The sequence below is a fragment of the Girardinichthys multiradiatus genome, chromosome 4 (assembly GCF_021462225.1).
Source record: "Girardinichthys multiradiatus isolate DD_20200921_A chromosome 4, DD_fGirMul_XY1, whole genome shotgun sequence".
Lineage (NCBI taxonomy): Eukaryota > Metazoa > Chordata > Actinopteri > Cyprinodontiformes > Goodeidae > Girardinichthys > Girardinichthys multiradiatus.
Genome location: NC_061797.1, coordinates 49,562,437 through 49,580,144, shown reverse-complemented (window position 1 = coordinate 49,580,144; position 17,708 = coordinate 49,562,437). Strand labels below are relative to the sequence as shown.

The 17,708-nt window shown below is 44.1% G+C and overlaps 1 protein-coding gene across 3 annotated transcripts in view; it reads left to right on the top strand.

Moving 5' to 3' along the window:
- LOC124866530 (multiple epidermal growth factor-like domains protein 11) overlaps positions 1 to 17,708 on the top strand; it is a 172,393-nt gene that overhangs the window by 64,620 nt on the left and 90,065 nt on the right. For all 3 annotated transcript variants that reach the window (XM_047362355.1, XM_047362357.1, XM_047362356.1), the window contains exon 5: positions 2,299 to 2,391. In XM_047362355.1, coding sequence (XP_047218311.1) covers positions 2,299 to 2,391 — 93 coding nt within the window. The remainder of the gene's footprint in view (positions 1 to 2,298; positions 2,392 to 17,708) is intronic.

Genomic DNA, 17,708 nt, shown 5'->3' with positions numbered 1-17,708 from the left:
GCACCAGGACACCCTAGGCAGGAGGTCGATGATCGACTTTGTTGTTGTATCATCAGACCTTCGGCCGCATGTTCTGGACACTCGGGTGAAGAGAGGGGCTGAGCTGTCCACTGATCACCACCTGGTGGTGAGTTGGATCCGCTGGAGGAGGAGAAAGCCGGACAGACTTGGCAGGCCCAAGCGCATAGTGAGGGTCTGCTGGGAACGCCTGGCGGAGCCCTCGGCCAGGGATGTATTCAACTCCCACCTCCGGGCTTGTGGGACTCCTGAGGCGGCTGACGGGTACCGTGAGGCCAAGCGTGCTGCGGCCCGGGCTGTGGAAGAGGTAAAAACCCGGGCCTGGGAGGAGTTCGGTGAGGCCATGGAGAAGGACTACCGGTTGGCCTCAAAGCGATTCTGGCCAACCGTCCGGCGCCTCAGGAGGGGGAAGCAGTGCTTCGCCAACACTGTTTATAGTGGGGGCGGGAGACTGCTGACCTCGACTGAGGACATTATTGGGCGGTGGAAGGAGTACTTCGAGGATCTCCTCAATCCTGCCATCACGCATTCCGTGGTGGAAACAGAGGCTGGGGACTCGGGGTTGGACTCTTTCATCATCCAGGCTGAAGTCACCGAGGTGGTTAAAAAGCTCCGCGGTGGCAAGGCTTCAGGGGTGGATGAGATCCGCCCTGAGTACCTCAAGTTTCTGGATGTTGTAGGGCTGTCATGGTTGACACGCCTCTTCAACATTGCATGGCGGTCGGGGACAGTGCCTCTGGACTGGCAGACTGGGGTGGTGGTCCCCCTTCATAAGAAGGGGGACCGGAGGGTGTGTTCCAACTACAGGGGGATCACACTCCTCAGCCTCCCTGGTAAGGCCTACGCCAGCGTATGGGAGAGGAGAGTCCGACCGATAGTCGAACCTCGGCTTCAGGAGGAGCAGTGTGGTTTTCGTCCTGGCCGTGGAACACTGGACCAGCTCTATACCCTCTACAGGGTGCTCGAGGGTTCATGGGAGTTTGCCCATCCGGTTCACATGTGTTTTGTGGACCTGGAGAAGGCATTCGACTGTGTCCCTCGTGATGCCCTGTGGGGGGTGCTCCAGGAGTATGGAATCGGGGGCCCTTTATTAGGGGCCATCTGGTCCCTGTACGAGCGGAGCAGGAGTTTGGTCCGCATTGCCGGCACTAAGTCGGACCGGTTCCCGGTGCCTGTTGGACTTCGGCAGGGCTGCCCTTTGTCACCGGTCCTGTTCCTAACTTTTATGGACAGGATTTCTAGACGCAGCCAAGGGCCGGAGGGGGTCTGATTTGGGTACCAGTGGATTTCGTCTCTTCTTTTTGCGGATGATGTGGTCCTGCTGCACCCATCTAGCAAAGACCTACAGCATGCGCTGTAGCGGTTCGCAGCCGAGTGTGAAGCGGCTGGGATGAAGATCAGCTCCTCCAAGTTCGAGGCCATGGTACTCGACCGGAAAAGGGTGGCTTGTCCTCTTCAGGTTGGAGGGGAATTCCTGCCTCAAGTGGAGGAGTTTAAGTATCTCGGGGTCTTGTTCACGAGTGAGGGAAGAATGGAGCGGGAGATCGACAGACGGATCGGTGCGGCTGCCACAGTAATGGGGGCGCTGTGCTGGTCCGTTGTGGTGAAGAGAGAGCTGAGCCTAAAAGCAAAGCTCTCAATTTAGCGGTCGGTCTACGTTCCTACCCTCACCTATGGCCATGAACTTTGGGTCATGACCGAAAGAACGAGATCACGGATACAAGCGGCTGAAATGAGCTTCCTCCGTAGGGTGGCCGGGCACTCCCTTAGAGATAGGGTGAGGAGCTCGGCCATATGGGAGGAGCTCGGAGTAGAGCCGCTGCTCCTCCACATCGAGAGGAGCCAGTTGAGGTGGCTCGGGCATCTATACCGGATGCCTCCTGGACGCCTTCCTTGGGAGGTGTTCCAGGCACGTCCCACCGGGAGGAGGCCCAGGGGACGGCCCAGGACACGCTGGAGGGACTATGTCTCTCGGCTGGCCTGGGAATGCCTTGGGCTCCCCCTGGAGGAACTGGAGGAGGTGTCTGGAGAGAGGGACGTCTGGGCATCTCTGCTGAGTCTGCTGCCCCTGCGACCCGGTCCCGGATTAGCGGAAGACGACGAGTACGAGAAATATTTATCCAACAAAACTCTTGTTGTAAATCTGTTACTGACTAGCACTAACTTTAACATATTTCCACTGTGACTGGAAGTCATGAGGTTTATTTGGTTCAGTGAGAACCTATCCGTTCATTTTTTCCCATTTATTCTGCTAATCTGGATCCTACTGTTTCTCCGCAGCATTGTGCACAGAAGAGTGTGTCCACGGTCGGTGCGTCTCTCCTGATACCTGCCAGTGTGAGCCCGGCTGGGGAGGACTGGACTGCTCCAGCGGTGAGTACAGAACCCAAAACACGGTGAACAGAAAACCTAGAAAACTCACAAAGCTGAAAACTTTCCACATGTCGGATCTCTAATGGTGGGACTGTGACTGTGTACATGAATTTTAATGATATCCTGTTCTTAATCTATGAGGTCCAATTTGTTGATGGACCCACCGTTGCCAGCAACAGCAACTTTAACTATTCTGTAAACATTTTCCAAGATTTAGGAGTGTGTTTATAGTTAAACCAGAACCAAAACTGCAGCCTCTGCTCTAATTCATCCCAACGGTGGTCCAGAAGGTTGAGGTCAGGACTCTGTGTCGACCAGTCTAGGTTCTCCACAGCTGCAGCCATGGAACACCAGGATTCATTGATGCTGCGACCTAATACTTTTGGTTATACAGTGTATATGTAAACTATAGTGCATGTTCTTACAACAGAGACTGGAAACTGAATCCTCTTCACTTCTTTACAGAACCCCTCAACTATGCCTTTACCCCACTTTGTGGGTCTAATCAGGCTCTCAGCTGATGTGATGTTCAGCAGCTTCTCTCACCTCCATTCTATATGAACACATTTAGATAAATTCAGCTTTAATTTTAAACGTCTGCCTGCTGCTGATAAAATCCTCTGTAGGATTTAGACGGGAATCCAGTTTTATTCTCCGACCTTGATGGAGAGGTTGAGACCTTCAGCACCTGAAACAGACCCATCAGCAGCTCTGTCGCATTGTCGCTATCCTTAAACTGAATGGTGGCTGATTTATCTCGTTTCCCATTTGTGTCGTCGTACTTACTCTGGAGCGTTCATGTCAAGCTGAGCTGAAGGTTTGTGGGTGTTTGTTTGTTAAAGAGGGATTTGGGGTTTGCTTTTAATGAGCCATCTAGCACCCCCTCCTCGTCTTTGTTTACCTGTTTTTATTGCCCCTGCTGTGCCGTATCAGAGGTTAGGTAAATCCAGCGCTGAGGATGAGGATGAAGTATTGACTGACTGCAAAAGTCCTTGGTGGTGAAAAGGAGCGAAACACGAACGGCTCAGGAAGTCAGACTGGCTTCAACTTTTCATTTTTACTTGGGGTTTTTGTTCATCACGACTCTGTCTGTGGTTGTTAATTTCATCTAAAAACCTTTGTTTGTTTCACAGGTTATTCTGTAGCTTGTAAACAACATTTCTATCCTGGTTCCCACATATAGGCAGGTGTCCTCAGCTGCACAGTTAGAGTGAATCTTTCCTCTGTTAGATATTGAGTTTGTTCTCCTGAGTTTTTTTTTTTCTGATTTTAGAAGATTCCTGTGGTCCATTTGTCTAACATTGTTTAGTTTAATCTTTAATGCTGCTTTAACTCGGGATGAGACCCACTTTCTTCATGATGTTTCTTGAATTTACCGATAATATGTGTTGATAAAGGCTTAATGTCTCACTACTGGAGTCTGGCTCGTTGGAAACAGGAGTTAGCAGAGGAGGAAGAGTCCAGCTGGGATTCGTCGATGAGCGCTTTCCAAACACAGCTGATTAAGATCAGTATCTATAAAAAATAAAACAGAGGAAGTTCACTTTCTATGCAGTGAAAGTTTTCAGTACAAAACTCCATTTATGTTATTTTATTAATGTTATATGCATTAATGTCCAGCTGATGGGATGAATCAGTCACAGAAACGTTACAGGTTCCTGTCTGTTCCCAGTTTGTCATTTTGTATCCGGTAGATGGATTATACTGCTTGTCTTGTGAGCCTGGAGGCCCTTCATGGTGAAAAATGTCAAGTTTTCAGCTAACAGGAATCACTGTGTCGATTTTCCGTCTATCAAACTATGTTCAGAGTCAGTGTTGGGTCCATCTTAAATGTTTAAGTGTATTTATTAATTGTTTCCTCTGAAGAGTTTTCTTTTTTCCTTCCTGGAGATGTCTGGTTGGTACCAAAAACAAAACTGCAAAACTTTGACATGAAGCAAAATGACCAGAGAGTGGATCTTAGGACAAGGTCTGTGCCTTCAGGCCCTGACTATCTGACTGTAAAGCTCATTTCCAGTCCTGAGAATAGTCATAAAAAGCATCAACAATTCCCAAATTAAAGTCACTGAAACTTTGGGAATTTTCCTGATTTTAGTAGCGGTCACGCAACAGATGTCATCAACCTATGTTTCACCATGGCCTTGAGTTCAAAGCGTGCTCCACTGAGTCCTCACCAGTCATGTGGACTGGATGAAACAACTGTTCAGACAGATTCAGCAGATCTTGATTATCGTATTTAGAAAATCATTCAATACAAAACAAAAGCAGCCAACGCTGGTGCTGAAGGTCTGCCTGTTTGTCCTCTTCTTAATGCATCAATTATGTTCCCTGTGCATTCAACTGTTAATCTGTGTAATTTCCCAGGTACACTGATTCTTAATGAAACTATGAGGTGAACTGGTTTGCTCCCTGTTAGGTTCTCAGTAACAAGCAACTCAGACGTGTTCGGTAAAAACCACGATCCAGTTCGCTCTGCTGGATGCTACGAGAGAGAGGAAAAAACAGGTTGGGATGGCCAAGGCAAAAGAAGGAAAACTGTTAACAGATGAGAACAAATCATCCAGAAAATGATTATGTCCTGCACAGATTGTGATTATAATGAGGAAAATTATCGCAGATTAGATGAATCAGATAAAAGGAGGAACTCTGCTGAGAAACTGTTTTGCATGATGGAGATTCTTGAAGGAATCAGCCGGATGCAAAGCAAATTGCTGCTTTGGCAGGTGAATCATTTTAATCACTGGGAGTCACTTTGTTGAACATCAGAAGTGAATAATGTTCTTTTAGTTCAATCAAAACTCTTAAAACAGCTCAGACTCAGGTCCTACTTTGACTGGACCATTGCGGCACCTTGATTCTTTTCTTTTTCAGCCATTCTGCTTCAGATGTGCTGCTGTTGTTCGTTAATAACCCTATTTGGACAACCTGCAGCTGTTGGACAGATGGACTCACATTTGACTCTGGAATACTTTGGAATTCATGGTCCACTCAAAGACTGCAAGGTGTCCAGGTCCTGTGGCTGCATAACAAGCGTTAACCATCATCCCTCCACCTCTGTGCTTGAGAGTTGGTATGAGGTGCTGGTGCCGATCTGCTGTGTTTGGTTTGCTCCAAACAGGGTTCTGTGCATTATGGACAGACACTGGTCTCATCTGTCCAAAGGACATTGTTCATGTCCTGTACTTCATCCAGATACAGCTTTGCGAACCTAAGTTCTGCTGCCATTTTGTTTTTAGAGCAAAGAAATGATGGATGGATGGATGGATGGATGGATGGATCCATCCATTAACCATCATCCCTTCACTACCGTGCTTTACAGTTGGTATGGGGTGTTGGTGCTGATCTGCTGTGTTTGGTTTTCTCCTCATTATGGACACACACCTCTGGATTGGTCTCCTGATTATTCAAGGAATCTGTAAGAACTTTTCAGGTGGAGCAGGGATTACTTTGGAGAACCTTTGTCCAGCTCAACATACAACGTAACATTTAAAACCCTGCCGTGCTGAAGAAAATCTGATGTCAACCTCAGAGGAGGAGTCTGCTTCTCTGGGCTCAGAGGCTTCTGGGATGGACCATCACACAGTGGGAACATGGATAAGATGGATCAGTTCTCCAGATGTTTTTTGGAAAAGGAACGTCCAGCCTCTTGTCAGCAACTGGTCCCTGCAGCTGGGTTCTGTGATGGTCGGAGGTTGTACCATGGTATGGGCTTGGATCATTAACACTTCTGAGATGGCAGCATTGATGCAGGACAGTCCAGCAGAGCAATATCTGCTGCCTTTAAGACCACATAATGTTTGGGGATATTTATGCATTTATTAAGATGATAGAAAACCACATTCCAAACAGGATCCAAAGGTTGAGGAAGAGGAGGGTGTGGACACTGGACTGGCGCACCTGCAGTTCTGACAGAATGCTGTAAAACCGAGAAACCAAAAATGGGACAATGAGCCCTTTCTATTGGAAACCTTAAACATTCCCATTTTTGAATCAAACCGCACCAAATAAGAAACCATATCCTCTTTGGATGGTGCTCTGCGGAGGTCTGATGAAGATGTAATGTGAATCACCTGCAGGGATCAACACCTCAATGCTTGGTGGGTTGTGGGAGAATCAGACATTAAACTTCATCAGAGGGTTCCTGGTAGAACCTCTCAGCGCTCGCTTGGTCTTTTACTTACTCACATGTTTTAAAGTGTGCACAGGTTTCCACTTTTAACAGACGCCTCAGCAGATTAAACTATGTCTGTTTTACTGATTAGTTCCGAACGGCTTCTCTGCTTGGTTGTTTTTCCTTTATCGGATGAAATTTGACAGTTAGAGATGGGAAAAAGAAAAAAGAAATGTTTTCATCTACATAATGAACATGAACAACAGGAGTCTGAACATGTGCAAACATCAGTATCTGCAAGCCGTCTTTGAACAGAGTTAAATAAGAGAGGATTTAGCAGCATCTCACTTTCCTTCCCGTGGTTTTGTCTGTAAATCTAATCTATCAGAGTTGGATTTGTGCAGATGGAAAATGACTTAAAAATACCCCATGAACACACACAGACATGTGTAGAGGAGCTCAGAAACAAGCAGAACTGCAGGTGGACAAACACTAGGACAACTGCCCTCAGGGATGAATTTACCCGGCTAAGTTTAACAATGTTTTCCTGCTTACTTCCATGTTGGGAGATGCCTGTTAAGGCGCACGCCTTCCTTCAACACTTGTTGATCACTCTGTCTCCTTATCGCCTGGTGCCACTGTGCAGCTCTGAGCTTCAGATCCATCACCATGCAGCTCAGCTTTCCATCAGTGCTGGAATGTGTGTGTTCCCTCATGCTTTCACTTTCTCCATGCCGCATAAGAGATCAGTCTGGGCAGGAAACGGCTCATGGTTGGTTCACATTTCTAAAAAGTGGTAACAACACTGTCCGGTGTTCAGGAATCAGGAGAGAGGATCAGATTGACTGTCGTCATGGTCTTTGGATTTGGGTTTTCTCTGGTTCTGCAACCTTTCTTTAATCCTAATCTACTCTGTTGTTTTTGTTTTTCCGGGTACAACTGAATAGTCTGTTTTTCCATCATCTAGAAGCACAGTCCAAGGTCATGTCTTGAATGCAGCAGACCCAGAAGGAATGAACCAGACATCCATCTCCTCAGCAACACTCTCCAGCTCCTCCTGGAAGATCATCCTGATCTCAATGAGCTTGGTCATTCCCAAGTTCTCCCCCTACTGAAATGTGCTTCAAAAGCCTCCAACAGAAACATCCTGATCAGATGAACCATCTCGGATAACTCTCAGATGTGGAGGAGGTCATCACCTTTTCTCTAAATCAGAGCCCATCTCTACATCTCAGTTAAGGAAAGATTATGTTTTAGGAATTTATGAAAGCAGTAATAAACCTATTTCCTTTCCTAAAGGGCAATCCAGTATTTTCTAAAGCTGAAAACAAAGGAAACATTTGATTTATTTCCTGTAATACTTCAGAATATTGAAATAAATCTCAACTGTCTAATTAAAACATTTAAATACTTTAACCCAGTTAGAAAGTTTCTTTGGATCCAGATTTCAGGTTTTTGATTTTTCCTCCAGGTATAGAGTGAAAGACATCTACCTCAGGAAAAAAAAAAAAAACATATTTATGATTCTGGTCTCCTCCTGGTCTGGAGCAGTTTATCGTGTCTCCTGTCTCCCAGTCTGGTCTGACTGGTGGTCTGACTGGTGGTCTGACTGGCCAATAGCGAAGCTTTATGCAAATATCTCGCTTGATGTTGTCATGAAGTAAAGATACACTTTATTCAGCAGTTTCATGAGTTTTTCTGAACTCTGGGGATTTTCCGCAGGCTCTGACTCTTCAACACACTAATGTTCAGTTTTTTAGTAAACTCCAGAAATATATATTTTAATATTTTCTCTTTTTGTAATAACAAGTTTTGATGTTCTGACCAGGCTTTTTTTGACATGAGGAACCTGAACTGAGTCCAGCTCACACTAAATATAATATTATTCCTGTCTGAAGGGCTGCTGTAACCAGAGAAACCTTTAGAACAAACTTTATCTACTTTATGCAGAAAACAGCCATTTGTTCCCTACAGAATACAAATGCTGGTCAGTCATGTTTAGTCGGGTCCAAATGTTTGGAAAATGACATATTTTAGTTTTTTCACAAACATTCTGACTGGACGTTTAATGTTTGCCAGCTGTTTCTGTGGCGTAGTTTCATAATTAGATGCTTTAAAGGCTTTTATTCAGAAATAAACTAGAAAAAAAATCATGATTTACAGAATCGATCTTTCTTTTTCTAGATTTTTATTGTTTGTTGGACGTTCTGGATATCAGCTGCTGACTGATTCGTTCATTAAAGTCCTTGAAATGAACTTCTGGAAATGAAAGGGATTTCTTACAATATGAAATAAGATTAAAATAAAAATTCAAAAGCTCATTTTAGGGATTTCTGAAGGCTTTCTTTTTAAACACCTGATATGGTTAATAAATGTTTTCTTTTTATGTTAAACGTCCTTCTTTGACAAGACAGCATAGTTTGCTAATTGTTTTTTGAACTGATTTTACTGATGGTGCTTTAAAATCTGCTGTATTAAAGGCGTTTGTGGCGGATTGTCAGATTAAACCTCGTTTCCTCCAGCTCACCGGTTCCTCCTGCTTTGGAAAACATTTGATCATGGAATGTAGCAGATAAAGAAGTTGCAGGAGGGAAAAAGCTTCAGCTTTACAAGGTGAAATTCTTTGTAAGAAGACTAGAGTGAGGCAAAGCGACAGGTTGGAGTTGGACGTGACAGGATTCCTGAGTTTTCAATCCCCGCCGGTGCAAGGGCAGTGTCTTCCTAGTCCTGAATGAGATGGGAAGGTCATCCCTCCTTTAGGAGACAAAAAGAAGCCAATTTCAAACCTGCAGCAAGCAATTGACTCCAGGAAGGCATGAAGTAAGCCCCCAGCAGCCTATCAGCTACTGCTGGGGGCTTACTTCATGCCTCAAAAGGAGCGGTGGCCCATCATGAAGATTACCTCCCGTAACAATTAGACGCCAGCGCTCTCTCTCCTTCGTTATTTAGTGTTTTTATCTGCAAGGTGGCCGAGTTCAAGGGCTTCAGCCGCAGCATCCGAGTCCCACAGGACACGCTGGTGTTTTACATTTCCCCTGCAGTAAAGTCAAAGCAGAAAGTTAAACTGATGAAGTTAATTAGCAGCTGAGAGGAGACAAAGCGTCTCTTCTCAGGACAGATATTCATGTCCTCTCACAGTGGGTGCAAACCCTGTTAGAGATTTAGGTTTCATAGCTGAATTTCAGGAACCGAAGATTTGGTCCGTACAAAAACAAATGTTTTATTTGTTATGCATATATCCCTGCCTACTACTCTCGTTCTATCCTCTGATTCCCGCAGAAAACACTGAACACAGTCTATATGCATTTTTCATCTGCTGTCGTCTGACTTATCTTCAGCTCTATTACTGTTTGTTTACCTCCTGTTTTCCAGGGATTTGCCTTGTTGTTGCTGTCGTAGTAAATCTGGGACTGAATAAAAGTTCCTCCTGCTGAGTCCACCCTGTGTGTCCAGGCTGGACTCTCAAGCCTGTTAGTTCAGGACCAAATACAGGAGCAGCCTCATTGGGAGTTATGCATTGATTACAGATTATAATCTGATTTTCATCAGTAGAAACAAAAATAAAACTAAAGTCAAAGATTTCCATCAGCTCCAGTTAATGGTTGTTGGAAACATCCAACTGTAATGACCCTGGAGCAGAGGTGAACTGGGACAATAATCCAGGCTGGGAATTAGATTCCATCCCAGTAGGTCACCACCAGTGAAGGCAAACCACCAAGACTGAGTTAAATTGAGCTCACTTTGAACGTCATCAACTGAATACTTACAAAATAAACGTTTCTGCTGTGGTGCATTATTATGTAATAAAATCACATGAACTGAAATTATGTTCACCTACATTCTACCAGGTATAAACCCTTTTAAACTCACTAATATGACAGTCGGTCATAGTATCGTACAAGACATGATTTGGAAATATTCTTTGACTTGTTTGATTTCTGTGGTCCTGAAAAATAAATTCAAATCCTTGGAGTGAGTCCGGGAAAAATAGTCAAAAGGGTTCCCTAACCCTAACCCTAACCCTATCGCTCTACATGTCCCTCCTTCTCAGTACTGCTGGCTGCTCTGCAAAATCAAATGATCATTTTAAATAATATATACATGTAAAGCTCATCATGAGTGGGGCACAAAGTATTCTAAAAGCAGAGCCTGCAGGTGGGTTTTCTGCTCTTAAATTGTACCTGAAGGTTCCTGCTCTGACTCCCACCACCTCCATGCCAGCAGGAGCCCTTGCAGCTCTAGTGCTGCTCACTGTACTTACACTGCTTTCTTCAGCGCCTTTGTAAAGAAAAATACAAAATGCTCCATAATTTCCCATCTATTCAAATTCACTAATTGACTATTTTAATGCATTGGCAATATTCATGGATTCACGGCATGGATTTTTAAGCACGAACCGAACCCTTGGTCCCGCCCCTCAGCGATTGCAGAAGGGCCAGGCAAGCGGGAAATGTCCCAGTGCTCCCAATGGCCAGTCCACCTCTGCCCTGGAGCACAAATTTGGATCTAGTTTGTGGATTTGATCCTAACAGGGTCTAAATTATACATACGCACCCATTAATGTTTGGTTATATGTTTCTTAGCTGGTTGTGCCTCAATCGCACACTTTCTGCTTCTGGCCCCATTCTGACTTGGTAGAGTTGAGTTAATTTGTTTGGTTTTCTGCACAAACCATGAGTTTAATCATTGAGGTTGAGGTCAAAGCTTTTAAAGGCCATTGCAGAAGCTCAGTGTCAGCCTGTTTTATCCATTTTAGAACCAGTTTGGACGTGTTTCATTGGGATCATTGTTCTGTTGCAACAACCAACTCTGAGGTTTGTGTAATGCACCAGCACCACTGACATAGTCTCACACTAGATGTTGCCACCACCATGCTTCACAGTTGGTGTAGGTTTGATCATCTTCAATCCTCCAAATATTCTTGGAGATTTAAGAAAGGAAACTAGATTTCTATGAGCTGTAGAAAACCTTTGGAGCTATTTTAAACACCTGCAGATTCTACGATCAATTTAAATAACTATTCAGTTATGTCACCACTTTACCGAGTTCTGGGAGAAGGTCCACAATGTCCTCTTCAGATGAAAGGAAAGTTGTGAAGATGTTCAGCAACAACACATGAACCACCTGTCTTCTCATGTCGCTGTCCACAGGGAAACCAGATTTGGATCATCATGGGCTAGGAGAGGTGCTGACCAAAAGAAAATCTCATTTATAGAAAGCTGAAGCTGCCCACATGAACAAGCTAAATGTCTTCTGGAGAACAAGTATGACGTTCACTAATAAGCTTCTGGAGTGGCCTACACAAATCTTTGACGGCGTGAAGCTTGTTCCTGCTGTCACCAGCCTGCGTTTGGTTCATGTAGCAGAAATATAACCTTATTCACTCCATCATAGATATGATCAGATGTTCTCCTCCTGGTCTGTAGAAACCATGATCTCTTGATTGGAGCTGAGTTACAGCTCAGCTGCAGCTTCTCAGTTTCACAAGTTTTTTAAATTGTCCCTCCTGATTTGGTGTCCTAACTCAGCGAGTTAGCATTATTACCACACAGCCCAGTCGGCTCGGTTTTGGCAGGGAGGTTAATGAGAGTCAGTGGAAACCTTTTTACCTCCCTCTCAGATGGCTTCCTAAGACATGAAACTTTTAAGAAAGGCTGAAAATGATCTTCACAGAAATGAAGGTTTTTTTTTCCTTTAAAACCTGAAGCTCTGATGTTTTGGAGTTTTAATTGTCTCGTTAAGAAGAAACTTTGAGACAACCAGGAGGTCAGTTCACGGCCACATTTATAATCAAAATCCAAAGATGACTTTTATTCCTCTGTTGTTGTTGTTGGTCTAAAACTGGATTCTGTTTCTCAGTCTCTTTGTTGCTCGGTGCTCCTCATTAACATGGACTTCATTAGGCAGCTCAGACTTGTTGCCTGTGTTGGACAGGGTGAAATGGAGAGGTCAGCTGCCATTACTGGGAGTGTCTTGTGGGTTCTGTCCCTGCCTGAACCCCATTCAGGAGAAAACGGGTCTTTCTATGACAAAGTGGATGTTCAGACTGAGTTCAGCAAGGCATTTAGTGCCGCTTTGCATCACATTTCAGTGGAGGAGTACCATCTGTAGTGACTATCATTACTGGCATGCATATATCTGATGCAAGGACTATGAGCTGAAACAGCCAATCGGGATCCCTGCATCGTATCAAGACAACACAGTACACCTCCACTCTCCTGATGGTTCTGAGTGTGTCTTAACAAACCAAGCAGTCCCAGTAATCCTTGTTTCACCCGGACGGTTTATCTCTTCTGGACCTCCGTCCTCCCACTTTGTTTGGGTCCTGACTGATAAAAACCCAGTCCAAGCGGACCCTGATTGTCCTGCTGGACACGAGCACAGCCTCACACACATATCCACAACTGACAAGTGAATTTACCCTGCTGCCAAGTTCAATTAACGCCTACAGCTGCATCAGCATGCCCCCCGTGTTTGCTCAAAATTAATTTACTAACAAACTTTTTAATCAAATTTTACCGCAGCCTCTGAGCTACACAAACTCTCTGCCTTTGTCTCCGTCTTGATGATGGGTGGCCCGCAGCAGCTGGGAGGCTGGGTTCTCCCTGCTGGTTCTGAGAAAAATTATGTTTCAGCGTTTCCTGCCGGTCGGGTAAATTACAGCCAGCACCCTGGTCACAGCAGAGAAAAGCAGGAGTCTGAAATGTCACTCAGGGTGTTTATTGGTAAAGAGGATTATTCAGCACACATTGTTCTGCCGTCAGGAAAGTCGGAGTGTCTTGCTCCTTTTAGGAAATCTCTTTTGATTCAGAACAACAGATTGGCGCTACGTTTAGATGCAGTTTGGCCCAAATGTCAGAATCTTTTCTGAGAAGTCTGTTAAATGATTGAAGATGAGCACATCTTCCTGAGAGGAACATTCATCGCATTTAGTATTTCTGTTGTTCTGTTGCTGGGGTCAGACATCTTCAGAAAGGTAAGAGAGGTTCTGTAGAGTTCGGACTTAAGGCCCCTGATGGTTCTCATCTGTTTCTGACTCAGAAACCTTCAGAGGCTTCAGATCTGTCTCAGCTCTGACCTCTGACACGTCCACCCTCCTCCAGAACCAGGAGATAATGAGAGGTCAGCAAGCAGCATCATGTCTCACGGTCAAACTGTGGCAGCTGGTTGTTTCTTTAAAAACCAGACTTTTCTAAAAAATCACTCTAACTCTCTGTAGATACAGAACAACAGACCATGATCGGGTTTTAAATATGTTTTTAAATCTTGTAAACTGTTTTTGATTCAACATAAAATCTACCCTGATAAAAACAAGCTTCCATTCCTCTGGTGACATCACATGAGGTGGGTTTTTCGTTTTTTTCCTCTTATTCATATTTTTTAAATAACATTTCTCATTTAAAAGTGTTTCATTGGAATCTGTATGGCTGCAGCGAACCGTTTCAGACACAAATTCAATTCAATTTAATTCAATTCAATTCAATTTCTAAAACCTAATAAGAGCTTTTGGTAAAAAAAACAAAAAACCAAAAAGGATAAAAACGACAAATAAATAAAAACACATACAGACAACTGCACCTATAAGTAAAAATAGATAAAATTATAGTAGTTATGGGAACCAGATGAAGTAGCCCACATAAAAAAAGTATAAAACATACAATAAGGTTATTCATTTAAAATTGAACAAAATGTTCTTAAACTTAAAATAAAAGCCAATATGAGAGATGAGAATAAAATATGTATTTGATAATCTCTAAATTAAACAGTGTTGGTTGATTTTAATCTTTAAACACTGGAAGACTTCAGGTGCCCTCAGGTCTTCAGGAAGCCCATCCCACAGATGAGGACCATAATGATAAATCGAGACTTTACCATGAGGTCTAGTTTGGACTTTTGGAACATTTTAAAAACCTGCTGCAGGAAGACTCAGGTGTTCTGGAGGGTTCAGACCATGGAAACATCTCCACTAGGACCAATGAAAGCTTTGGAAACCAGCAACTACACTGGCATCTGTTTAGGGTGAGACAAGCTGGACAACAATTTCTTCTACAAAATTAAATAAAATACGAAAATGGAAATAAACCTAAAATAAAGAATCACAAGCAGATCAGTCAAACCTTTAATGCTTTTTAGAAGGTATCCAAACCAACTTGGCTCTGTGTAAAACAGTCATCACGTCCTCATCCTAAGAACCGGTTCTGATAACTTCACTGCCTCCTCTAGTTAATCCCACCTGGTTCTGATCTCACTCACCTTCCTTCCCAGTAGTTGTAGGCTGGTCAGTTTCCTGGCCTCCATGCCAGATTCTCCTGTGTCCTCCATGTTGGTCTCCCTGTGCTCCAGTTGCTTTGCTCTAAGGCTTCTTAAGTAAAGATCAATCCTCACCAACATGAAGCTGCGCTTGAGTCCGACTCCACCACCCAACCTGACATTTAAAGGTTAAAAGTAGTTTGATGATTTGAAACATTTAATAACCTGAACACCTTGGAACACAAATGCAACATAAATGCTTCAGAATCGACGTTAAAATCAGCCAAAAGTAGCTGAATTGACCAGACGTTCAGTTTTGTGTTTTATGGACTCATTTAGCAGACATGGAGGAAAAAGACTCGCTGTTTTGCGATCAAATCCAGAGAAGCTTTTTCCTTCCCTTTCCGTTTCCCATCAATCTTCCGTGTCTGAGAGGAAGAGGAGGAATGGGCCGGCTCGTCACCTTGGAAACCTTTTCATTACGCATTTTCCTTCCTCCACCGTGGGAGCCCATGCCGGCCGAACCTCATGACAGACAAGCCATTAAGGAATCTAACGAGTCGACCACTTGGCGCTCCCTCCTCCCCCTCGGCCTCGCCAGCTCTCCGTTTCCTTCCCCGCTCTCTGATTAATTTTCAAACGAACTTGTTTATCGCCCTCCGCTGGCTTTCAGCTCAAGTGGCCTCCACAATGAGGAGGCCTCTCCGCTCCCTCTCCACTGAGTTCGCTTTGACTTTGAAAATGGCCAGGAATTATTCATCAGCTGTCTTCCTCCACTTTACATTTGCTGGGAGAAGAAGAGCAGAAAAAAATGGCAGCCACCCTGCTGTCTTTATTTTCTCATGTTCTTCTCCTGCGTTCATTTTTCTCTTCAAGCAGTCTTGACCTTTCTGAAAGGAGGGCCATGTGAGAGCCGCTCCGGTGGCTCCATAAGGATCCCCTGAAGCCAGTCCACTTTCCGGACTGACTGAGAGCCAACTCCAGCCGCGGAATTAGGATAACACTTCACTGACCCTTTTATGGAGCGGCTGTCCTTCAGGACATGCAGCTAACAGGAGCCATCAAAGGGACATGCTTGGAAACAAGAATAAAAACTCAAAGCTTACCTTCGGATTTAGCTCGGAGCAAAGTTCAGCAAGAAGACAGAATTAAAGCTTGACTGAAATGAGGATCGTTGTTTTTATTTCTTTATTTCATCAGGTCCACCTGCTTTTAGATGTTTCACTTTAAAAGATTGAAATTTTGCAGCAGAAATACTTTGAGCCCAGACAGTCTCCCAAAGCAGACAATTCAAATTCAAATCTTCTAAAACTTGCAGTCGTCTTTATTGCTGAGACTATAACTCAGATTTTTAATCGGAGTCTCGGGACTAATGTCAGTCCTAAATTATGAGAAGCTGTCTTTGCTCGCCCTGTTGAAGGTTGGAGCTCCCACAGTTTGAAATTATAATCCCCCATAATTCAAACTTTCTCTCGCTGCCAAGTTTCTAGAATTGGTTAAAACGTAACAGGAGCAATCCATGGTTTGAAATGAGATCCTATGTGAGGATCAGCCTGGCTTCAGACCAGGTTCCAGAGAAGAACAGCAGCCATGTTGGTAACTAACAGCATCATTAATGCTTGGGACAGGAGCAGGTTTGTGCCGCCCTGTTTGCTGATTCTGCCCTATTTTTATTACTAACACCATCCGTCAAAGACGATGCTCAATAAATCCAGTAGGTTTTCTTCCAGGATTATCTTGGATTCAGCTCCATCTATCTTCCCATCAACTCTGACCAGCTTCCCTGTCCCTACTAAAGGAAAACATCTCCACAGCATGATGCTGCCATCACTTGTTTATTTATAGGTAAATTTATTTATTTTCTCCACATATAGCATTTCTCCATGTGCTGTTTCCCCTTCATTTCCCCATCATTTTCAGATAATACATCAAACAGTTCTCCATCTAATGTTTTATATCCTAACCCTGCTGTAAACATCTCCACATCTGCTGGGCTCTATTCACAAATTAGGCGACTTTTGAAAGCAGCTGTTTTCACTAGATTTTATTTATGGATATAACAGCGGCTGAGCAAGCCACACTTTGAAGATTTTTCCTTCCACTTTACATTTCTGCAGTACTTTGTGTTGGTCCATCTGACACGTGGAAGAGTTAAAGGTGTGTGAGTACCTCTGCAAGGCTGTGTAGTCCATGTGGTTCTGGCAACAGTTGATGAATGATGGTTCTTTGTTCAACGCCGTCTGAGGGATTGGAGATCACGGCTGCTCCATGAAATCCCTCCAGATACCTTCAGCGGTTTCATGATCATCTTCTCTGCAGAGGTAGAAGTATGCAAACCCCATCAAATCTTTGTTTGGGGAACTTTGTTTTTAATCATTTCAGTGTTATTTATGTTCTTTCATTCATTTGGTGTAAGGCTGGAGATCCTTTAATCATCTTTGCTCCTCAGAGGCTCTCGTGGTTGCTATTGTTCTGTTTTTAAATCATTTTATGATGTCTGTTTAGCCCATTGTTTTACGAACGGGATGGAGCCTGGAATGATGCTGCATGAAAAGGTTTTTGTTTGTCAGTGTCCCAACGTTTTCCCATCTAAGGTCTATGACTAGCCTCCCATTCAGTGATTCTAATTTAGCTGAGCTCTTCATCTCTGACCTCGGCCAGATGACACCATCAACTGTCGGATGTGCAGCCTTCACCTTTTTAGATTTTATGGGCGGGTCGGTGGGAGGACAGCCACATGCCAGCAGCCATTAGACCTGATCTCAGATTTATGCCCCAAGTTTGCATAAAAAGAGATCATTAAAATACAATTATCCAAGAAGAAAGCACGCTGGCCTCAGTCCGAGCCAGTCCAGCATGCACAGACACACACACAGAGATACCATTAAGTGATCAAGTGAAAGCTTGTCTCATCTCATGCATCATTCCACAGGAACGTTGTTGACGAGCGCTAATG